Source organism: Centruroides sculpturatus, unplaced genomic scaffold, assembly GCF_000671375.1.
Source record: "Centruroides sculpturatus isolate CEXI.00-Female unplaced genomic scaffold, Cexi_2.0 scaffold92, whole genome shotgun sequence".
NCBI classification, from domain to species: domain Eukaryota; kingdom Metazoa; phylum Arthropoda; class Arachnida; order Scorpiones; family Buthidae; genus Centruroides; species Centruroides sculpturatus.
This window is the reverse complement of record NW_019384394.1, coordinates 686,290-713,264: the sequence shown is the minus strand read 5'-3', so window position 1 is coordinate 713,264 and position 26,975 is coordinate 686,290. Positions and strand designations below refer to the sequence as shown.

The 26,975-nt window shown below is 28.3% G+C and overlaps 1 protein-coding gene across 1 annotated transcript in view; it reads right to left on the bottom strand.

The window, feature by feature from the left end:
* The window catches only part of LOC111618329 (neurofibromin-like), a 179,304-nt gene that overhangs the window by 137,998 nt on the left and 14,331 nt on the right, over window positions 1-26,975 (bottom strand). Inside the window, exons 2-5 of the mRNA XM_023359826.1 lie at window positions 12,766-12,909; window positions 10,628-10,720; window positions 7,714-7,782; window positions 7,445-7,563 (exon numbers count right to left, since the gene is read on the bottom strand). Of these exons, the coding sequence (XP_023215594.1) occupies window positions 7,445-7,563; window positions 7,714-7,782; window positions 10,628-10,720; window positions 12,766-12,909 (425 nt within the window). The remainder of the gene's footprint in view (window positions 1-7,444; window positions 7,564-7,713; window positions 7,783-10,627; window positions 10,721-12,765; window positions 12,910-26,975) is intronic.

Genomic DNA, 26,975 nt, shown 5'->3' with positions numbered 1-26,975 from the left:
CACGGACAGGCAAACTTTGCACTTACTGCCACAAAAAGGCTATCCTCATATCTGCAGGCCACAGGAGACATGATCCTTGCACCGGCCAGGTACAGAGAGACAATCCAAGAACAAAGCAATCAATGGCAATACTTGTGTTCCTATGTTTTTTGCATGTATTTTCTGTTAGGCACTGTTTTTATTTTTTATCCTTAAGCCTAAATTCTGTTAGGTACACTAGTCACATCAGAGAGCATAGACATTGCCACTGCAATACCTTTGTATATAGAAAACAAAGACATCATAGACTCCTATTTTTACTTTAAAGCCCTTTGTTAACAGAGCCAGGAAAGTATGGCAATCTGTCAAAAAAATGACCCCCCAAGATTTTTATATTTTTGGACTCAGGGAATTTTAAAATATAGAGAAATACAAAAACATTCAGTTTTTATCTATATGTATAGATGTTAATGTGTGTGGCATAATTTTGTTTACTCTCTTCGAAGCTTAATAACTCCTGTACTTTCGAAAATTTCTGAAATTTTGCAGGAAAGTTTGTGTATTAGAAAGATTCATACTATTAAATTTTGGCAGTTTAACGTCAATGGGGTGGAGAGATAAAGGGTAATCATGTGTCATATCTCAAGTAGGGTCTGACTTAATGATAATTTCACTCGTTATTAGCATTTACAATGTTTTATAAAACGCATCCCTACTCACAAAATAAAGCTTTTTGCTATTCTGATGGCACTGTCTGTTATGAAATATCATGACAGACAGTGCCACCAGATTTTAAATGTTGCTGAGAAAGTTAAGCAATTTGTTGCTGGATTTTTTACACTTAAATGGACCCACATTACATTTCTGAATTCCTCATATCAATTAATGAAAAATGGCAAAGTTTTATCAAAATTGATCCATTCAATTTTGAGAACAAACTTGATTCCATAAGCCCATGCATGATGTGCTTGCAACCACGAAACATCGCATGACAAAGTCGCGCAATTTGTGTGATATTGCTTTGTTGTGTGCACTTGTGAAATGACCTTATATCTTGAAAACAAAGTCATGAACCTCAATTTTTTTATTGCATTTTTGGATTCTCATTGCAATTAATGGAAAATGGCAAACTTTAATCAAAATCTATCAAACAGATTTTGAGAACAAACACAATTCTGTAAGCCTCATAGAAGAAGCTTTGCTAACACTCCACTTCAATTAAAAAGTAATCTTGATTGAAAATATTTAATAAGTCACTGTTACAGTTTTTATTCAAATTTTTGATGATAAATCTTTCACTTAAAAATTCTGCAATATAATAATATAAAATTAATTTCGTAAAAACTCCATAAATTTCAAGTAATATTTTAAATTCCAATTATACTTAACTAAATTTTTCACAAAATTAGTTGCAACAAATTTATTAAGCTAGATAAATCTTTTTCATTTGTTACAATGACGATGTATCATCATGAATAATACATAAATTTTATATTTAATAGATTCAAAAAAGATTCTAATTAAACATATTGTTCTAAGAATTTGAACATTCCTATGTAAAATGATTCATGCCAGTATCACAACTTAACTGTTTTGAATTTTTGAAGTTTTCTTCATAACCTCAGCTTCAGTCATATTGAAATGACTGCATGGCAAGATTCTTTTACTTTTTGTTTTTATGGTGAATAAACTTAAAATACATCAATAGTTCTGATTTCTATGTTCAAAACATGACCGATAGATTGTACCAAATAATTTTAGATTTTACTTGTCAAAATGCAAAGTATAATTATCAGATGACAATAATACAACGCCAACAATACATGCATAAGCTAAATAATTCAAAAACTTCAAAAAATACAAAAATAAAAGTACTTTTGTTTTTATTACTTAAACATTTTCAGTTTAGAACATAGAAAGCAATAAAATAACCTTTAAAAATGCACTTTAAATTAAAAAAAAAACAATAAAACACTTTCCTAATGTTATTTAAAATTAAAATAAAAGCATATTCTATTATTGTTCTTTTGAAGTTTTTATCCTTCTTAATTGAAGATTTAAATTATCTAATTCATGCTTGTATCATGTTATGTTATTCCCATTTAATAATTGCTAAACTTATTAATTACTATTATTACAAAAAAAATTTAAGATTAACATAGCAATTAATTAATTTTTAATAAATGATAAACTTACTCCATTTAAGCACTTTTCTAAAGTATCTAAAATTATTAGCTGCGATTCATAAAAGTTTCTTTCAAATTCTGGTTGAAATTGTCCGTGTGTACGCTGGAAAAAATTTAAATATTTTATATATCTTTTAATTACAATATATTTTCAATATTTAGTTATTTATTAATTTTGTGAGGTAACAAGAGAAAGAAAAATTTTTATTTATAGTTATATTTAGATACATTATTTTTCATATTTATTTTTCATTTTGTTTTAGTTATTTTGACTTTTGGAGGGCAAGTTATTTTAAACCTTAACAGTTATTTCACTACTTCTCAATTATGGCTTTCATTTGTATAACAACATTTTAATAAAATTTTTAATACCTTGATCTTGAAAAACACAGTCTCCAATTATAAACAAATTTCATGACAATCTGTGAAACTTGAGATAATTTACAGAAAGTTTCTGAAATTTGATATGTTTATTTTTTGCATTTGGACAAATTACAATAAAATAAACATTTAAAAAAAGTAACTTTTGGCATTCCATGAATATTTTGCATCATTAGAAAGAAGATAAAATGCAGAAATTAAAGAAAAAATTGTAGTTTTTAATGTAAAGCTAATAATTTTACAATTTTAGAATAAAAACTGATGTCTGTGAGATACCATGCAACCTAACTCATTTGCTTTTTTTCATGCACCCTCTGTAGAGGGATGTATAACCTCAGTTAACTGACATGTTGGCATTCCCCAAGATAAACTATCATAACTGTTTTTACCATATGGAAATATCTGATTTCATGGTTTCCCTGAGACTTGACATGCTAGTTAATCAACAAAACTATGATAATAATAATAAAATACTCAGAACTCATTCACAAAATAAAGTCCTTATGAGAATGGATATGGTAGTTATTGTGTCAACAGTCCTTTCTCACACAGTGCTTTCATATCACAAACACTACATAAAAGTTTATAAACATTAGGATTTCATAATACCATATTACAAAAAACTGCCATAATAAACATGTCATACAGTCAGGAAATTCTTAAACACAGAAATACATACAGGAACAGCACATTTGCAAAATAACATTTCTTCCTTGACTTGGTCCTGTATAGCACTAAGCACTGATATAAGTTGAGTAGGATACATTCTACCACCAACAACAACAATAATAATAATAATAATAGTAGTTTTTTAATTTTAGTTTTGTTTTGGTTGCTATACCTTGACTCTGGTCCGGCATAGTACACAGCCACTGGTGTGAACTGAGTAACCCACTAAACCCAACACAATAATAATAATAGTAGTAGTAGTAATAGTAAATGTTAAAATTAAATATAAAAGATTTTTGTGTTGATGACATTTATTGGCAGAGATCCAAACGTTGATAGCTCAGTTTCTAAACAGGATCTTCTAAATCAGCGTTTCTCAAAGTGGGCGATAACACCCCCTTGTGGGCGCTGGAGCCTTCTACTGTCCCCCTGAAAGCCTCCAGCTTTCAGGGGGGGCAGTAGAAGGCTCAAAGAGAATTGGGGGGCGTTAAGGAAATATAGAGGGGCGACNAATCTTAAAAACAGAATAGACAGATGAAATTTGAGAAAAGATGGACCAAGTGTCCTCAGAAATTTCCAAAATTTACAACTTTTCGGTCACTCTCATTGAACTGGAAAAATTTCTGTCTTTATTACTTTAATAATACGAAGAAATCAGTCTCCAGTGTACTCAGCTAGAGATGGTTCAGTTAAGCTTTTGTTTAAGTAAAATTTTGGCTCTTTCATCAGGATTTTATTTATGTCCCTAATTCCCTAATCTCTTAATTATTTAACTATTTCTTAAGTAGAAATAAGTTGAAACTGGTTACTCTGTACTTGAATATTTGTAATCTTGGGAAAGAAGTGGAAAAACAAATATTTATGACAACAGATACATAAATCATAAATTTAAGGAAAATAAATTCTAGATCTTTTTTCTGTACCTTGTGCATCTCATTCATTACATTTAGTTGTAAATGATGTTGCCAAAGTAACAGTTCATTTTTTTAACATTGTACAAGAATTGTACACGTTTTTTTCTACATCCCTTTAGAGATGGGACGTACGAAATTGTAATATCACTGGTTTAACATTGAAATCCGTGAGTAATATAAAATCGGTTAGTGGAATAAATATATCAAATATTTTAATGGATTTTTTTAAACTCCCGTTAACTATACAGAACTATCATAAAAACATACCAGTAAACTCCTATCGATTGGGTTAACTTATAAATCTACTCGCAATTCACATAATGGGGCTAGGATGGCCAAATATCTAGCAACAGCCCAGAACCGGTCCTGGATAGAATCATTGAAAGTGTTATACAATATTTTGGTGTTCCACCAGCTAAACTGCATGAGGTTGGTGCTCTGTAAAGTGCATGCGCAAATGTGTATAATCTGGCTGCTTGGAAGCTGTCCCGTATTTGACAATTCCGCCACTGATATTCGAATATACAATAGCAATCTTATCGTTTTTTTCACATGTAGTACAGAAATTTGTAATAAGATACATAATGTGGTTATAATAAAATATTAATTTTAATTAATTCAAAGTATGTTAAAATATGAAAATAATCGCACAATATGTCTTTTTATTTTAGAAAATACAAGGAAAGCGGTGCTTTCACTGCTTCCAAGGTTGGCACACCACTGCTAATCAGACTGTCAAAGCAAATGAGGTGATCTTGTAGTTTTGCCCCTTCTTCGCATTTTAGGTTTGATAGTTGATGCCTAACAAACAACTTTGATAGTATACTTTCTTTCAAAAACACTTTTAGTGCATTTACATATCAAATGCAGTTTTTGTATTATGTACTCCAGTGTCTATCTGAAATGCACTGGACAATGGTGGCTTTAGCCTGTGTGTCCTTAGAAATGTACTCACTTTTCTCTTTCAGAAAGCTGTTCTATTTGTGCTCCTTCTTTCATAATCATAATTAATTCCTTGACTCCTTTTTCTTCCAGTATGATTTCTACTCTGAATTTACAGCTCAAAAAATTGGTATCTGAGTATAGGGAGATTTAGCAAAATTCCTGTTTCCACTATGTTGGGTTCAGTCAACTTGAGAAAATATATATAAATATATATTTTTTGACTTATCTGACATGCACTACTATAAAGGGTAATCTGGGCCCACCTGTTGAAATTAAATAAAAGTGGTCCATACTCTTGGACTTGACAACACTAATGACTACACACTACACACAACAAAAGACAGAAAGAGCAGGTTTTTATTGTTAATTCTTTAGAACAAAAGACTACAAGTCAGCAAACCCTGTCAGTGGGTTTAGGTAAGCAGCCCAATTCCAACAATTTCAACACGCATAACAACAAAACAGATTATTTATTGAAAAAAAGTAATTTAAAATTTAAAGTCTTAAATGCATTTATCATTATTTTTCATTTCCAAGAATAAAAGCCCCTAAAAATTAAAAGTTTTAATTTTTGGGCTGCAATTTTCAAATTGCATACCTGTAGATTCCCACTGTTGTCTGCCGTCCATCTGTCCTCCTTTAACCTACTCCCTGGTATTCCGGACATATCTCAGGTCACAACCTAATGACCTTGACCTGTGGACCTGAGATATCTCATTTCAGCATCGTAATGTTTTTGAAACTAGATGTCACTAGTCATTATAAATTATTAAAACTAACTTCTGAAATATATTAATAAATGTAAAAACAAAAAAATTATATCTATTTTGTTTGTGCAAAATATAAAAATTATTTTGGACGATATGATTATTTTTTCAAAAACATGTAATTTTTGTTAGGCTTATCATCAACAAAAATTCAAACATGGCGCGACATGCAACAGAGAAAAATTTCAAAATGGGATAGGTTAATCTTAAAAACAGAATAGACAGATGAAATTTGAGAAAAGATATGAAAAGATCAGAGGCCTTGATTAACTATATAGGAACTTCCAGTCTGGACCAGAAGTCGTATGATTTTTTAAATTAAAATACAATTAAAAATTGCAGCTTGGCATCGTGACAATGTCATAATAAATAATTGCTTGTTAGATTTTTAATTTAATTGTGATTTGTTGACAGATTGAAGAATAGAATATATTTTGTTAAATAAATACTCAAAGTAACTTTTTTAGCAAAATTTTAAGTGTAAAGTATTTCTAAAAGTAATCAATGTATTCTTTAAGGCTATCCAAAGAGAAGAGAACTGCACAAAAATGTAAACTTCACATTATGAATTAACTTTTGAACAGCATTAAAAAAAATATTATTGAAATATAACTCAACTGTTACTAGTTTATTACCGTATTTATTAGTCGTATCTAGCAGAAACTTTGCTATAAGACATTACCGTTAAATCACACATAAATAGGAAAAATAACAAGTAAATAATGTTATTTATGCAAAATGTATTAATATAAAATTATTAATGTAAGATTGTTACAGGAAATCCTCATTAAATTGAAATTGGACAGTTCAAAATCCCATTAGTTCATAACTGAAATATTTGTCCCAGCCAGGGAAATAGAGATTTACATGTTAAGGAATTTGGCTAGTTCAAAATACAGTTCATAATTCAAAGTGAAAATTCTGTCCAAACTGTGATATGCATATGTTAACTTGTTCATTTAAACTGAAGTGCCTCCATGCTATAAGAGAAAAGCAGACCAAAAACAACTCTAATCTGGTCAACGTAACTTCGCTTTTACAGCAACACTTTTTTGGGTATCACTTTACCCATAAACTACCCTTTTTTCTCTTATCTCAAAAAATACATAGTAGTAGATTGAAATATTTGTAGGGCTCTACACTACTAGATTTGGGCCATTTGCTACTTTCTGGGCCACTTTAAAAATAATTAGGGTTGCATTTCTAGGAATTCTGCTATACTTTTTATATGTATTTGGTGATCCATGAGGTTATCAGTGGACACATGCTGTTTACCTGCAGTTTATTTATATTATTATTATTAATTAATGAAAACAGTATTCTTTATACATAGCTGCATTCTGTTTGCTTAATAAATTACATCAGTTACATGGCATTTAGCATACTGTACAGAAATATGTAAATCTTGGATAATTTGTTGTGATTATTTTATCCCTTGAACTTCCAACTAACAAGGATTTCCTGTTATAAAACTTTCTGGACATAGCAACATGTTGTTTCAATATACACCGTGTCCAAACAGTAGCTATGGTAAATGAATTGCCAGTGATGTCATAACTATTAAAAACATTGGATTTTACTACATTTAGTAAAAAAGAAATACCTGGCAGATATCCTGCTGAATACTGCATTAAAATTGTTTAAACTCAATGCAAATAACACTTTGGAAGCCAAATTTTTCAATTCAACAACAAGAGGATTATCACTTGGCACTTCAATAAACTAACAAAAAACAAACAAAAAATTCCTGTTAAGAATATTAAGAATATTGCTGGAAAAAATATACGGTATATATTTTAAAATGTATTTTTAAATAATAATTAAAACTTTCTTAATTATTTTTTACATTGCATAATTAAAACAAATTTTTACCTGACATAGTTCACGAAGTAATGATTTCACATTCATTGCTTCATCATATCGCGTTGTTTCCTTTGGTTGCTAAGAAAACAAATAATTGTGTATTTACATAATTACATAAAAAAATTACAGCTGTGAAAAGAAAACTGATTAAATTATCTTTTGTTAATTTATTTTGATACTGTTTGCTCTTTTTTAGTTTTCTTATTTTCTTTATTTTAATGTTTACACCAAAATAAATTATTAGCAACATTTTGAATTCAATTGAACTATTACTGATATTATATTTCAAATTTAAAAACTTGAAATTTTTAATCTAAGCAAATAAGTTAATGTATGTATTTTTTTAAATTTAACTAAATGGACTCAAAATACAACAAATTTCTCTTTCAAATTTCATAATGATCAAGTTAAAATTATTATAACATTTTTTTTTTATTATTAATGTTGGTTCCAACTGTATTTTTTATTTAAAAGTACAATCTAATTATATCATTAAATAGGACATTATGAGACTTTGTCATATTGCAAAAGAACTGAATTGGAGCTGGAAGGAAAGAAGCACCTGTAAAGCTTAGTTCACACTGAGCGCGATTCGCTGGTGAAAGCAAAAAACAGAGCGAATAACCGGTCAAACATGACTCGTTTGACGGGTTATTCGCTCTGTTTTTTGCTTTTGCCAGCGAATTGCACTCAGTGTGAACTAAGCTTTAGGCACAGAAGAGGCGATTCTTGTACAGTACCTGACAAACACGGACAGGCAAACTTTGCACTTACTGCCACAAAAAGGCTATCCTCATATCTGCAGGCCACAGGAGACATGATCCTTGCACCGGCCAGGTACAGAGAGACAATCCAAGAACAAAGCAATCAATGGCAATACTTGTGTTCCTATGTTTTTTGCATGTATTTTCTGTTAGGCACTGTTTTTATTTTTTATCCTTAAGCCTAAATTCTGTTAGGTACACTAGTCACATCAGAGAGCATAGACATTGCCACTGCAATACCTTTGTATATAGAAAACAAAGACATCATAGACTCCTATTTTTACTTTAAAGCCCTTTGTTAACAGAGCCAGGAAAGTATGGCAATCTGTCAAAAAAATGACCCCCCAAGATTTTTATATTTTTGGACTCAGGGAATTTTAAAATATAGAGAAATACAAAAACATTCAGTTTTTATCTATATGTATAGATGTTAATGTGTGTGGCATAATTTTGTTTACTCTCTTCGAAGCTTAATAACTCCTGTACTTTCGAAAATTTCTGAAATTTTGCAGGAAAGTTTGTGTATTAGAAAGATTCATACTATTAAATTTTGGCAGTTTAACGTCAATGGGGTGGAGAGATAAAGGGTAATCATGTGTCATATCTCAAGTAGGGTCTGACTTAATGATAATTTCACTCGTTATTAGCATTTACAATGTTTTATAAAACGCATCCCTACTCACAAAATAAAGCTTTTTGCTATTCTGATGGCACTGTCTGTTATGAAATATCATGACAGACAGTGCCACCAGATTTTAAATGTTGCTGAGAAAGTTAAGCAATTTGTTGCTGGATTTTTTACACTTAAATGGACCCACATTACATTTCTGAATTCCTCATATCAATTAATGAAAAATGGCAAAGTTTTATCAAAATTGATCCATTCAATTTTGAGAACAAACTTGATTCCATAAGCCCATGCATGATGTGCTTGCAACCACGAAACATCGCATGACAAAGTCGCGCAATTTGTGTGATATTGCTTTGTTGTGTGCACTTGTGAAATGACCTTATATCTTGAAAACAAAGTCATGAACCTCAATTTTTTTATTGCATTTTTGGATTCTCATTGCAATTAATGGAAAATGGCAAACTTTAATCAAAATCTATCAAACAGATTTTGAGAACAAACACAATTCTGTAAGCCTCATAGAAGAAGCTTTGCTAACACTCCACTTCAATTAAAAAGTAATCTTGATTGAAAATATTTAATAAGTCACTGTTACAGTTTTTATTCAAATTTTTGATGATAAATCTTTCACTTAAAAATTCTGCAATATAATAATATAAAATTAATTTCGTAAAAACTCCATAAATTTCAAGTAATATTTTAAATTCCAATTATACTTAACTAAATTTTTCACAAAATTAGTTGCAACAAATTTATTAAGCTAGATAAATCTTTTTCATTTGTTACAATGACGATGTATCATCATGAATAATACATAAATTTTATATTTAATAGATTCAAAAAAGATTCTAATTAAACATATTGTTCTAAGAATTTGAACATTCCTATGTAAAATGATTCATGCCAGTATCACAACTTAACTGTTTTGAATTTTTGAAGTTTTCTTCATAACCTCAGCTTCAGTCATATTGAAATGACTGCATGGCAAGATTCTTTTACTTTTTGTTTTTATGGTGAATAAACTTAAAATACATCAATAGTTCTGATTTCTATGTTCAAAACATGACCGATAGATTGTACCAAATAATTTTAGATTTTACTTGTCAAAATGCAAAGTATAATTATCAGATGACAATAATACAACGCCAACAATACATGCATAAGCTAAATAATTCAAAAACTTCAAAAAATACAAAAATAAAAGTACTTTTGTTTTTATTACTTAAACATTTTCAGTTTAGAACATAGAAAGCAATAAAATAACCTTTAAAAATGCACTTTAAATTAAAAAAAAAACAATAAAACACTTTCCTAATGTTATTTAAAATTAAAATAAAAGCATATTCTATTATTGTTCTTTTGAAGTTTTTATCCTTCTTAATTGAAGATTTAAATTATCTAATTCATGCTTGTATCATGTTATGTTATTCCCATTTAATAATTGCTAAACTTATTAATTACTATTATTACAAAAAAAATTTAAGATTAACATAGCAATTAATTAATTTTTAATAAATGATAAACTTACTCCATTTAAGCACTTTTCTAAAGTATCTAAAATTATTAGCTGCGATTCATAAAAGTTTCTTTCAAATTCTGGTTGAAATTGTCCGTGTGTACGCTGGAAAAAATTTAAATATTTTATATATCTTTTAATTACAATATATTTTCAATATTTAGTTATTTATTAATTTTGTGAGGTAACAAGAGAAAGAAAAATTTTTATTTATAGTTATATTTAGATACATTATTTTTCATATTTATTTTTCATTTTGTTTTAGTTATTTTGACTTTTGGAGGGCAAGTTATTTTAAACCTTAACAGTTATTTCACTACTTCTCAATTATGGCTTTCATTTGTATAACAACATTTTAATAAAATTTTTAATACCTTGATCTTGAAAAACACAGTCTCCAATTATAAACAAATTTCATGACAATCTGTGAAACTTGAGATAATTTACAGAAAGTTTCTGAAATTTGATATGTTTATTTTTTGCATTTGGACAAATTACAATAAAATAAACATTTAAAAAAAGTAACTTTTGGCATTCCATGAATATTTTGCATCATTAGAAAGAAGATAAAATGCAGAAATTAAAGAAAAAATTGTAGTTTTTAATGTAAAGCTAATAATTTTACAATTTTAGAATAAAAACTGATGTCTGTGAGATACCATGCAACCTAACTCATTTGCTTTTTTTCATGCACCCTCTGTAGAGGGATGTATAACCTCAGTTAACTGACATGTTGGCATTCCCCAAGATAAACTATCATAACTGTTTTTACCATATGGAAATATCTGATTTCATGGTTTCCCTGAGACTTGACATGCTAGTTAATCAACAAAACTATGATAATAATAATAAAATACTCAGAACTCATTCACAAAATAAAGTCCTTATGAGAATGGATATGGTAGTTATTGTGTCAACAGTCCTTTCTCACACAGTGCTTTCATATCACAAACACTACATAAAAGTTTATAAACATTAGGATTTCATAATACCATATTACAAAAAACTGCCATAATAAACATGTCATACAGTCAGGAAATTCTTAAACACAGAAATACATACAGGAACAGCACATTTGCAAAATAACATTTCTTCCTTGACTTGGTCCTGTATAGCACTAAGCACTGATATAAGTTGAGTAGGATACATTCTACCACCAACAACAACAATAATAATAATAATAATAGTAGTTTTTTAATTTTAGTTTTGTTTTGGTTGCTATACCTTGACTCTGGTCCGGCATAGTACACAGCCACTGGTGTGAACTGAGTAACCCACTAAACCCAACACAATAATAATAATAGTAGTAGTAGTAATAGTAAATGTTAAAATTAAATATAAAAGATTTTTGTGTTGATGACATTTATTGGCAGAGATCCAAACGTTGATAGCTCAGTTTCTAAACAGGATCTTCTAAATCAGCGTTTCTCAAAGTGGGCGATAACACCCCCTTGTGGGCGCTGGAGCCTTCTACTGTCCCCCTGAAAGCCTCCAGCTTTCAGGGGGGGCAGTAGAAGGCTCAAAGAGAATTGGGGGGCGTTAAGGAAATATAGAGGGGAGACGGCAGACAAATTCTATATATAAAAATTCAACGGAATATATATAAAATGTTGACATTTTATATATTTTTTATTTTTTATTGAAGGTCACAACTTGAATATTTCTAACACATTGACTTTTATTTTAGCTCAGCGTTTCTCAAAGTAAGCAATAACGCCCCCTTCTGGCGCGATGAATAGATCTATGATAGAGGCAGGGTATTGAACGGTGACCAAAGGCAAAATTGGGGCTGATAAGAGGAAACATTGCGTTTAATGGTTTCCAGATGATGAGAACAATGTACAGTAAGGGCACAAAGTGTGAGATTCATAGAAAAGTTTTCCTAAGAATATTTCCAATCCTTTTCTCACACAAGAGAAAATGGGTTAGGGGGCGTTGGGTATAACTTTATGGAACAAAGGGGGCGGTGGATCGAAAAAGTTTGAGAATCACTGTTCTAAATAGTTTACTCTCAGTAAACTATTTATTAAACAAGAACTACAAATAGTTCTCAAAGATTATGTATAAAAATAGAAAAAGCAATTTTAATTTATAGATTATTATATCTATCATTTTTACTTTCACATAAAACATAATTTATAAAAACTTACCATTTCATTGACAGAATGGAGTATTCTGGTAAGCCCAGAAATAACTAATGAAAATTTATTTTTACTAATGTTAATGAGACATTCTTTATTCTGTTCAACATTAATTCTGGAATGAGTAGTTTGTGGGCCACTGCGACATGGTAACTGTTAAATAAAAATCTTGATTTAGATTTTAAATGCTTAAATTAAATTTGAATAAAACAAACATTATGAACTGAATCGTAAACTGATTTCTTAAATATAATTAAATAATTTTTATTCTAAAATATTTTCAAAGATATTCTTAATTATATTTAATAGTCATCTAATTGTTTTTGAATTTGATAGAATGCTCTTATATAAGCACAATAATATTAACACATTTAGAAATTTTTTTTAAAATATTTGAAATTTAGAACAATGAGAAATTTACATAAAAGTTAACTACAGAAGAATCAGGAGAATATGATTTCTGAAACTTTTATTAATCATTTTAGTATTAACTGTCCTAAACAGAGAAAAATCTAGATTTACTAATTGATCAAATAGTAAGAAGTCACTTCATTTATATGAGGATTTAAATCTAGCCTGATTATTATTAATGGAAGATGTTTAGGTGATGAAGCTGGTGAATATTCTTTTATCTTTAATTGTGGTTATTCTGTTATTGATTTTGTCCTTGTTACTCCATTAATATGAAAGAATATTGCTTCTTTTATGATGGATCAGTTTTCAGACTGTGATCATTGTCCCCTGATTTTGTGATTGGCTTTGAGTGCTGAAATTTTGGCTCCTATAAAGGATTAAAAAAAAAAAGATTAAAAGACTATTCTGGAATGAACCTAAAACAAATGAATTTACTTTGGCAGTGGAAGAAATGCAAACCTCAACTTATTTTTCTTCTATGGAGGAATTAAATCTTTTTGAATTGGCTTGTAACAAGGGATTTAACATAAGAAGGCACAGGGATTCATGGTCTTGGTTTGATTTAGATAGCAGAATGTTAATTAGAAATCAGGATAGAGCTTCAGAGCATTTAAAAATATGCAATTTTAAAAGAGGAAATGAAAAACTGCAAAACTTGGGAAAATCAAATTTTGATCCAGGAATGGATAGCTCAATTCAAAGAACAGAATTTCTTTCAAAAATATGAGCAGAAAAAGTTCAAATGCTGATAATTCTGCTGTAGAGGAATGGTTGAAATCAAAAGAAAATATTGATTGACCAATACAGTTCATCTGACATTTATAACATTAATAAAGGCACAGTTTTTTTATTAACTGTTACTAGTTAAGACATTTGGTTTAATAGGTAAAAAATGCTCTTGTTAGGAAAGACCTAAAATCTAAATAATGATATTGGCAACATTAAACACACAGGGACCTGACAAGAGGACACTCTTAGTTATCATGAAATCTAAAAATCCCAGTTGCTTTAAAAGCTTCATAAAGTTCCCAGTGTGCTATCATAAAAGCAAAAAGCATAGATAACTTCAGAAATGTTTGGATAATGGTTGATAGAATCTGATAATGAGATAACACAAAAGGAAGAGGATCCTTTTGCTGATGGATAACTATATAGCACATTCCACCAATGCAAAAATGAATCTTCTGTTATTTCCCATTATTTGTTATTTCTAAGGTAAAGCAAATAAACCATCAACTCAATAAAGAAATTGCACAGACAATTATCTTATGCCACATTCTTTTGTTTGAAGATTATGTGACATCCAAATGGCATGAGATTAAGTCAAAGACAATAATGAATGCTTGGAAACAGGCAAGGTTTTGCAAAGAAGCAAGAGATAAAGCACAAGATCTAGTTTTATAAGCAGGTAATAATAAGATCTGGGATCATCTGCAACAAAATAAATTTCTGTCCACTGATATGTAATATCAGTGGACAGAAATTTATTTTAATTTAATTTAATTTATTTATTATAATATTACTGATATGTAATATCAGTGGACAGAAATTTATTTTAATTTAATTTAATTTATTTATTATAATATTACTGATATGTAATATCAGTGGACAGAAATTTAGATTGATTGCAGTTTTTAGATTAATTTTTAGAAATTTAGATTAGTTGCAGATGATCCCAGAATCTTTGTTGTTATTTATGAAGAATATATTATAATATTTTCTGATATCATCACTAAATATGGCACCACAGATCAGGAAACTGACTTCTGTTACCAATACACAAAGTGATAAGTCAGCTAATGATAAAGCCAAAGAAAATGATATTAAACTGATAAAGGTGTCACTGAAAGACAATATTCAGTCTTGTAAATTTTCACATTTTCTTTTGTCATAACATGTAAACTTCAATGTCAATACTTGAATTCTGTTCCTATTTTGTAATATTATGGGCTATAACAGGTATAAGGAAAAATTAAAGAATACATTATTCATTAATAAGCTATCAATGCTTTTACACACATTATTGAATAGGTCAAATTATCTAAAAAATCAAAATAATAATGTCTAAAAAGGATCAAAATTCAAGTAATGAAGTATTGCAGATAATAAATGAAGGGTAACAAACTAACATAAAATTATCAACAGATATTTTCTTATATCAGACATCATTTTTGCTATAAAGAAATGACATCACAATTTTTTAATCACTTATAACTCAAAATTAACCACTCTACAATGCCAGTTTTTTTATTATTATACACATTTCTGAAACTATATATTATGAAACAATTTTTTTTAAATCTATCTTCTAAATACAACTAAATCTTCTAAATAAGTAACAAAGCTGATAGAAAAATTGTCCCCATGACAAACGAATGAACAACACTTATAAAAAAATAAATACCAATAAAACAAATACAGTATAAATAAACAAAAATTAAAATCAACACATAAGTTAATAAAGTACCTTATAGACCTTACTTTTTTTAAAGTAATAAAATTCCTCAATTTAAATAAATAATCATTAAGTACAAATATTATAATAGTTCAAGATGCAAAGTTTACTTTAAAAAAGACACTTTACACTAACAATATCTTAACCAACCTAACAAAAAAATCCAGCAGTGAGTTGCTTAACTTTTCTGGCAACATTTTATGGTGCCATCTGTTATGATATTTTATTTATAAAATGTTTATATTTTTAACTATTATAAAATGGCAGAAAGTTTAATTTTGAGGATAGGGAAGGGTTTTATAAAAAACTACAAATAAAGAGTAAAATCGTCATTAAGTCCAATCCTACACATAACCCCCTTTATCTTCCCACCCTTGACCTTTAATCACTGAAATTTAATAGCATCAATCCCCCTAATAAACAAACTCCCTGAAAAATTTCAGAAATTTTCAACAAAAAGCACAGGAGATATTAAGCTTCAAACGGGTGAACAAAATCATGCCACACACTAACATCCATACATACAAAAAAAAGTGCGAATTTTTTTGCATTTCTCAACATTTCAAGGTATCCCAAGTTTAAAAATGTAAAAATCTGGGAGGCCATTTTTTGCTGGATTGCCATACTTTCCCTCTGTTGTAACAGCCAGGAAAGTAAAAGCTAATTAAAAAATAAGAAGTATAGATTTTAACTATAATAAATTAACTAAAAATAGTTTTAAATCAATTTTTTGCAGTGGGGCAATTGAAAACTAATTCTTTCTAGAAGAGATACAAATCTCAAATCCTTAAATACCTTAAATGTTTGAAGAGTCAATCTTTTTAAAAAAGAAATGTCTAATTGTTAGTTCTTTATTGGCTAGAAATTCAAAAAGTGTTCAATTGGAAGGTAAATTCCAGTTCAATATAAGAAAATATGAATATCCAAAATATCACACCAAATTATTGCCTAAATAATCAGGCTTTAATTCTGCTAATTTTAATAATTAATGCTGAGAAATTTGCTACTAGGGGTATTAGGATGTTAAGTGCCATCTCTTAACTAAATTAATAATTATAATTTTAATAATTTATTAAATAATTTAGAACCATCTGGCAGAAAATAAACCGACCTGGGGCGGAGCTTGTATTTAAATTTAGATATAAACTTATGCAGTTAATTAATCATGGTGCTGGCTGGGAATGACTCCTATGTCCACGGCCTAAGTACAACTCCACAATGGCACTCAACCAGCTAACATTTTACCTGGCAAGGTAAATATATAATATAAATTCTAGCCTGATTTTTTAGGCAATAGTTTGGTGATGCTTCTATATTGGGCTTCACAACGTTTGTTACACATATGAATATCATTTATTTCCTTGTCCATTAAACTATCTTATTGAAGTTTTTATAATATTTACTTATATTAAGCTATTTCAATCAATTAAAAACATAATAATAAATAAGTTTTGTAATAATAATTACAAAAACTATTAATCTTTTCTTGAAGACAGAATTACAATTTCTTTATGAATAAAATAATTTTGCAATAAATAAATGTACAATTCTTAAATAAAAATACAATTCTTTAAGACAGAATTATATGTCCTAAGATTCTAGAAGTATGTTGTATGTTTGCTATAGTTTACTAATCCAGACAGTCATGCTTAGACAATAGGATGGATACTCTTTATTACAGTTGGTCTTTGTTACAATAGTTGGAGCAACAAGAACAAGACACGTTGTTCCTGAGTTGTAGAAACCAAATGACCACATGCTTTCTGTGCTCATACTGTTGCCTTCTCTCAGCCACAATCTCCATGGCCACCCAGATCTGGCCCAAAGTCCAAATACATAACACAGTATATTTCGTTAAACTAAATATATATTGTACTAGCTGTACCCATGGCTTTGCCCACACGGATTTTGCAATTTGATAGAAATAACCCTCCCTTGGTACTTCACTAAGGTTCTCAATCATTAGTTGTTACTAATTTTTGTTTGTTTCAAACTATAGCACGCTTTAGAAATACTACGGCACTATCTATTGGTTACTTGAAGAAACTGTCTTTACATGTTACATATATAATAATTTGTATATTTTTTATATATTAATACACCTAAGTACTCAAAAAATACAAAACTTATAAAAAATAAATGACGACTAAACCAGAAAATTCTGAACTTCAATATAACATCAATTAAGTACTATAATTTTAAACAAATAAAAAAATATTTATTAACAAGATAACAAAATTATAGACAAAAACTTTTAAAAGATAAGAAATTTATTCCATCTGTGCAACAAAGCTACAAAATTCGACCAAAAATATGTTTTCCAATATATACTTCTGTATCCCTTTTCATCACCTTAGGGGTGGAATTTTGAAAATTAATTTCTTAGCGGTTATCTGTCATTATAGGAATACACTGTCAAAATTTTACCTCTAGGTTCAGAGGTTTGCTGTGGGCAATGAAGAGTCAGTCAGGACATGTAATTTTATATATATATATATATAGATTAATTGTATAAATATTTAATATTCTTAGTTATTTTATAAACATTAGTTTGATTTATAACTTTTAAAAGTTTACTTGAAAATATTTTAATTTTAATTTTTGTCATAATATAATAATAATTTTTAAAATTTCAATTGTAGAATACAATTTACAATAAAATCTACAATAAAACTTTTCCTTAACAATTTAATTTTTTCATATTTATTTTTAATAATTTTATAATCAGATTGATTTTTATCAATTGATACTGGCTATTAACATTTAATTGATAAATCAATCACCTTAATATAGATAAGATGTAAAATATAGGAATACAGCTATGTTTAATAATAAATATTTTTTAAATTCCAAAAAACTTCTGACATTAGCACAAAAATAAAATGACAATAATTGGTATTCAACAAAAAATCTTGTTTTATTGAAATATCTCTGAATTTAAAAAATTACTCTAAGATATTTTTAACTTGCCATCAAAAATTTAAAATTACTTCTGAACAAAAATTCAAATGTCTCCACAATCTGTAAATCTAAATTTAGCAATTTTAAAAAATTTCAAACAATAATAGCAAAAAAATGGCATCATCATCTGCTAATTCAAATAAAGCAGACATATGAACAACTATAACCTCAGGACACATGCAAGATCCTAATATTAACTCCCAAAGCTTTGGAACAATTTTATTTTCCTGTTTTCTGTCTCATACCATGTTATTATGCAACTCTTAAGTTGATAATCATGACAAAGAACATTCAATCTAAACTTGACTAGTGAAAAGATGAGAATAAACTATACATTACTAGTTTGCATATTAGTAATATATATTATTTTAGTATCTAGTGAACTGGCAGTTATGGCATATGTTTGTACATTCAACAGACTTAAAGCTTGCAACTCCATAAGAATAAATGCATGTGGCTCATCAGAAGCCTATAAAGTTCTCTTGTGGCCCTCATCACTGATATAAAGGTTGCTCATCACTGATATAAAGAAAGCAAATAATACATACTAAGACATTTCACATATTTGTTATTTAAATCATCTATATAAACCGGAAGAAGCTTTTGACAAAGTATTTTTTTTTTTTTTTATAATTTTTTAAAGATGTTAAACATGGCATTTGAAATTATAGAAAACTTGAATTGAAATTAGAATTAATTTAAAACCCTTCAAAACAGGTAGAAGTGTTTTAAAATGTTCATGATGATCATCTTTCAGGGATTGGATTAATAGTGATTTATTCTGATTCCAAATTATTTTTAAAATGCTAGAGCAGTGTTTTTCAACCTTCTTGAATACGCGACCCCTTTACAAGTTAAAAAATTCTGGCGACCCCCTATGGCCATATTAAAACTATGTCAGTGATTTTAAAAACTACGTATTTAATTTTCTTTCTTTAAATATTGATCGAAAAACCAATTGTACTGTAAAATAAACAGGCACAGCCTTCTCACTGAAATTCTAGTTTTTTTTATTGTAGTGTAGGACCTACAAACATTTGTCTTTTTCTTTCACCCGCGACCCCCTGGGGGTCGCGACCCACAGGTTGAAAAACACTGTGCTAGAGGATAGCATTTTAAATATAATTTTGTGACTAAGTTTATTCTATAGATTACTATAGATTCAAATTAAATAACATTCACACAGTCATGTGTTTATTTATTGTAAAATTATTTTATTCATAAAAAATAATTGAACTTTGCAGGGATGGGATATTTAACAAACATTTTATTACAAAGCAAACAATGGTAAATTAATATACAATAATTGTATTGCTTTGGGTAGCAGTATTTAGACTCTCCTAGAAAGTTTCCTTGAAAGGTGAAAAATTAATAATTTTCTAATACATTCAGATATTAATGTTTAGTTTATGAATAATAGCTAAAGCAAATGATGTTATAGCAAGTAGCATCAGACATAACTCATATTGTTTCTTGAAAAAGTAAAATGTAATGGAACTTTCTGTGGGTGGTATCAAGTTTGAAGGACCAATAATACATTTCTTATTGTCATAAATATTATGATAATTAATTATATACCATATTATACTATATTAATATTAAGAATTAAAATTTCCTATTTAGTGCATTTGTTTAATGTGCAGTTCAGTACTTTCCTAAAATGACATTGTTAAGTATGCAATGATCTGCATATACAATTAATATACAGTAGAGCGTCGATTATCTGAAAGTCAATCATCCAAAACGTCAATTATCCGAAAGAATTCCAGTCGGCAAATTTAAATTTTCGTCAGTGCTGTGGCGCTTCAATCTTTGGCTGTCTTGGGCTACTCAAATATTTTACGTTTTTGATACTAAATTAACTTCTGAAGTATAATTTTTTATTGTTTTTATATTTTTCAATATATTTATTTTGTTCATACAAAATAAAAAAATAATTTTTAACAATACAATAGTCTTAGTTAGGCTTAACATCGACGAAAATTCAACGCAAAGCAACACGCAACGGAGAAAAATGTCAAGATGGGATAAATTTATATATTTTTTCGTACATAATCGGTTATCCGAAACACTGATCTTCCGAACAACCCCAGTCCCCAATTGATTTGGATAATCGATGCTCTACTGTAATTCATAGTAAAAGGCCTCAGGAAGGCCTTTAAACATAACCAAATGTTTGCTCTGAATACACCTGATTTTCTAAAGTTTCAAAGGTATATTCTTTACTGCTATTCATTATATAGCTTATATTGGTGTGTGATACTAATGCTTTCTTTTCTCTTAAAATTAATGCATATGCTTTTGTAATGTTTAAAATGTACTAAAATTTGTTTATTCTTTTTTCATTCAAATTTGTCTTTTGTTAAGTGTGAACTAATCATAATTTTATTTAAAAAGCATTTATTTTTCTGAATAATATTTATTTTTTATTAAAAAATTGTTTGTCGTCATCAAGCAAATAAAATTATTACTAGGCATAGTTCATTTTCTATCCAACTAAGAAATTTGTCAAATACTAGTAAGTCAATAATATTGTTTTGGGAGCCATCTACAACAACTACTTGCCAGCGATATCGCTAGCAGCATTAAAAAAATACAAGAAATCCTGTTGGTTTACAACTGGACTTTTGTCCTGACTAGGGAAATTGAGATTTACATGTTAAGGAATTCGGTTAGTTCAAAATATACCTACTTCAAAATTCAAAGTGAAAATTCTGTCTGAACAGTGATATGCATTACATTAACTCATTCGTTTAGATTGAAGTGCCTCCATGCTATAAGAGAACAATAGACTGAGAACAACTCTAATCTGGTCAATATAGCTTTGCTTTTACATTAGCACATTTTTGAGTGTCACCTTACACGTGGACTACCTTTTTTCCTCTTATCTCATAAAATATGGCTAGTTTTCGGGATTGCAAGAATGGGCTACAAGTAACAGATTAAGATATTTGTAGGCTCTAGACTACTACATTTAGACAACTTACTATTTTTTGGGCCATTTTTTAAAATAATTTCAAGGAATTCTGCTTTACGTTTTATAAAACCTACATTTCAAGGAATTCTGCTTTACGTTTTATAAAACCTATCTGGCAACCTGTCAGATTCTCACTGGACACATGCTGATTACCTGTAGTTTATTATTATTATTTATTAATTAACAAAAATAGCATTCTGTATATGCAAAAATATTCAGTTTCTTTAATAACTTACATCACTTACATGGCATTTGGCTATTGTACAGAAATATTTAAATTTTGGATAATTCAAAACTCGATAATTTGAAGTTGCAATTATTTCATCTCTTGAATTTCAAACTAACAAGGATTTCCTGTATATAAAAAAATTGCATGCACTCATGCTAATTAATGACATTAGATGTCATTCTGATCCCAGTGTATCTTGAAAACAGAATCATGGACCCCAGATTTTCATTACATTTTTAATTTCCCCATTTCATATTACATAAAATGTCAAAGTTTAATCAAAATAGAGCTATCAAATTTTGAGAACAAACTCAATTCTATGTCATACAGAGGATGTTTTTGCTAACACTCCACCTCAATTAACAATAAAAATGTATGAGTAATTTCTTTATTGAGAATTTTTTAAATTTACCATTGAAACATTTTTTACTATATCAGTTTGTGAGACCACACTTCCATTTTTTTTAAAAAAGTTTTCCACTACCATTGGAAAATAAACAACTTATACTATAGTAAAGCAAACAATCTTATCTTATTATTACTGTACTCACATGAATATAAGATACACTTTATTCAGGTTTTAGTTTCTCTGAAAATGTGTGCATCTTAGATTTGAAGTAATACATCATAATTAGCAACCTCTAGTACCATGCATCTTACTTCTCTATCACAAATTCTATTATGTCATTTTAATGATTTTATTAGACCAATATTCATAATAAATTATTTAAGAGGTCAACATAGCTCAATCTTTTTCGTCTATTATAGTAACATCATTACTACTACTTGGATTAAAAAGAAAAAAGTATTCAGCACTCTTTCAAGAAATGTTGCATTTCCAATGCTTCAAATAACACTGAGGATAATTGCATGTAGAAAGATGTAAACATCAAATCTAATGTTAATTTACAAAAGCCTAAAACAGAAAGTGAAGAGGTTTCTGACTTTGATACTATATAATATATACAATAGAATTTCATTTTAATGGATTGCTTGGGACACCAAAAATTATCTGTTGTTCCAAGAATCTATTATATCACAAACAATGGAAATTTTTTTAAATAACAGGAAAATATCAGTTATTTGAAAAAATTTCCATTTTTTAACCCTCTATATATAAGAAATACCTGTAATTGAAATTATTCAGTCTCGAGATCTATTCTTATTTTATAAAAACATTATGTTACAAAATCATATATTATGCTGTATGTTGTACAACAAAGCTGACAGAAATTATATATACTGTAAGCACAAAAGACACAAATTATATATGCTCATTAGCACTTCACTTGATTTCAAGATTTGTTAAAAAACTCATCCACCTTGGTTTGTTTTGATGTCACTTTTCTGCCCATTGAATACTATTACTTGATATTAACAATGTCATGTACAGCCTTTTGTTCATGCTGAAACTCATCAGCAGGTCTTCATTGAGTCTTTCCAAGTTTCAAAAGTCTGAAAGAATAGATGGCCTTGCTAAACTTCAGCATTACACTTGGACCAACATAAGAATTTTCATTAGGTGGCTCTTCCTCAATCAAATCAGCATGCTGACTCTCTTCATACAATTCTTCAGTTGTACATATCCCAGATGTAACAAGTGCATCATCAAATCCTACAAATTCTTGGAACCATCAAACTATTAACTAAATATTAAAAAAACACAAAGTTTACAATAGATGGGCTAGAAATAATCTGTTATTTTCAGCTATGGATTTGCTAAAAGCAGGTCAAATTACATTGATTTGGCAAAACCTGAGAAAAAATCCATTGTTTCACAATACATCAAAATTAGATTCTACTGTAATAAATATCCTATTCTGTGTAATAAACATTGAACAGAACAGAATTGAAGTACATCAATAGAATTAATTCTGTTCACATTAATTTGTTCAAGTTTTTTGTTTTTCTTTGAAAAAATATACACCTATGGGTTAGCATGTAAAAATTAAGGTGCATCTTAAATTTAAAAGATGTCTTTTTATCATATTTACTTGAGAAATATGATAAAAATTTAACAAATTTTATATTATATTATACTTTATTCTCTAAAATTTTCTTGCTAAACTTAATCAGCATAAAATTTTTAATTTTAATTAAACTGTATTGTTATGCAATTGTTATAGATATGATATTCTTCTTATATTAATATGAATACAAATATGCACATACATACATACTACCTGATTTTGCTCTAACAGAAAATTGGGAATATCTCCTGTACAACATGACTTCCAGTTTTGCTCTAACATGATTTTGGAAACCTGTACAAAATTTCACAATTTTTAAGTGTAAACTTCATTATTTGATATGTTTTTTTATTCAAGTAAGCATACATGTCTCAAATTTGCCCATGGATTTTACAATATTGAAGTTTTCAAATTATTTTGTGCTTTTTGTCAAGTTTACTTTAATGAAAACTGATAGGACAAGGAAAAAAATACACTAACTTTCCTATCAACCAGATGTCATTGTTGTTGCTTTCACACTTTAGCCCTTAAGACTGTCACTGTGTATTCTTTTTATAGATTAATCTTCATATTTAGTACAGTTTATTTAAACATTTTAAAGTAAGTGTTTATTAAACTTTTTTTTAACCATAGATATTACTTACCTACAAATGATTACTTCATTCATAAAAATGAAGAATGAAATACAGTTGTATCTCAGTACTCAAACAATTCAATATTCAAACACAAATTCTGGTAAAAAGTTGCTCAGTACGCTACTGAATAAACACAACCCACTAGAACAATTTTTGATTAATTAATAACATATTTTTATTTTGTCATCCATAAAAATTTTTTATGATAAAAATAAAAAATATGAAAATGTTGCTGATACTTCTGATCGAGATCAACAAAAAAGCTGAGATGACAATGACACTTTGTAAAAAGAAAACATCCTAAAATTAATATTAATGTATAATACACTATTTTTAATCGTGATACTTTTGGAACCTAACCCCATGTTTTGCATTAGTCTTTTGTTTGTATAGTACAGCATAACATGACACATTTTTGGAATATAACTAGTGTTATTTGAAGGATACCTGTGTATATGTGTACACACACATTATATATATATCTACTTAGTATTAATTTTAAGAACTTTGTATAAGACAAATCTTTTTAAGAAAGTATATGATGCAATGAAATATGATGCAATGAAATATAATATTCATTGCATCATTTTTAGCTCAAAATATAGCATATTATATAATAAATATAAATGTAGCATGTTATTATTTTTATTGTGCTGTAATATATAATACAATACAATAAATACAGCATGATAAAAGTAATAACAGATTTATTTCAAAGTATCTGGGATCAAAGCTTTTTATAACTTTTATAAAACTTTGTGCTATCAAATTCAGATAAGTAATACTCATATACATATAAGAAAACCGAAAGCAAGATGATAAAAATATATCTATTTATATGAATAACTTTAAAATATAAATGTAATACTTCCTACATTAAATATAATTTACTTGTGATTTAAATAAAGATGCGATAAACAATAAGCAAAACAAAACTGAAAATTTGCTTATTATAAATTTATTAAATATCAAATTTGAAACTGGTTACTATTTATGCTGCTTTCTCACACACTTGCCAATAAATTCTAGAATTTAATTCTATTATAAATTATCTACTTAATATAAATTTTTGTATACTGAAATTATGTAAATATTTACTTTATTTAAGACTAGCTCTGTTTAAACATCAATTTTAATAAAAATTTGAATTCACTCTTTTTATTACTTTATCAAAGAATGATCAGACAAATCAATCCAAATTAAATTTATTAAACCAGAATTTTTGAAATGGAACATAATAAAATATGAACAAAAGAAACTCAAAAACAAACTATTAAATAATTGTATATATAAACAACTCAAACCAATTTTAATTGATAAAAGCTAAATGATCTTTGCCAAAATTATTGGGCAATGTTAATAATTTAATTACTGATTAATTTGACTGGAGGTAGGTAGTTAAGCCACCATTTTGTATTAATTTTAATAATAATAATAATAAATATATAGAATGTAATGCTTTAAAGAAGTAATAAACATATTTAAACTCACAAAAAAATTTGAAAAAAAAAAATTAAAAATAAAACTAAGTGATGTACTATACCAGATACTAAATAAGCTGGTATTAAGTAATTTCTAGGTATTTTCAACATTTGACAATTACAGACATTCAGGCTAAAGATTGCATAACAGCTTGTCTTTGGGTCATATGCAATCTTCAGCCAGAAATAATAATACAGTTTGAAACCCATTACCAAGTGCTGGGTACTAAATATAGTAAAAAGCAAAAGGATGTCAAATAAAATACCACAAAATAAAAATAATTTTTCAAAAATATATTTGTATATATATGTTACTGTGAAAGACCAAAATTAGAGAATGTCGATATTCTCCGGTGAATGTCGACACATACAAAATACGTTGGTGTAAGACCAAATATTTGGTTTTATTATTATACATTCTAACAATCGCCGGTGTATGTCGACAAACACAGATAAGCTTTGCTGAAAGTCGAAACAACACCCGAGAAGCCTATGTCGACAGAGAGGCAACAGTCTGTCGCCAAATTCTTCGCCGTTTCCTTCTGTTCAAATTGGTGATACCATACACGGGGATGCCATCTTTTCTGAAGAAGGGCCAAATTAGGATTAAGTTTACTGACTGGGGGCCAGNGATAATCGACGCTCTACTGTAATTCATAGTAAAAGGCCTCAGGAAGGCCTTTAAACATAACCAAATGTTTGCTCTGAATACACCTGATTTTCTAAAGTTTCAAAGGTATATTCTTTACTGCTATTCATTATATAGCTTATATTGGTGTGTGATACTAATGCTTTCTTTTCTCTTAAAATTAATGCATATGCTTTTGTAATGTTTAAAATGTACTAAAATTTGTTTATTCTTTTTTCATTCAAATTTGTCTTTTGTTAAGTGTGAACTAATCATAATTTTATTTAAAAAGCATTTATTTTTCTGAATAATATTTATTTTTTATTAAAAAATTGTTTGTCGTCATCAAGCAAATAAAATTATTACTAGGCATAGTTCATTTTCTATCCAACTAAGAAATTTGTCAAATACTAGTAAGTCAATAATATTGTTTTGGGAGCCATCTACAACAACTACTTGCCAGCGATAT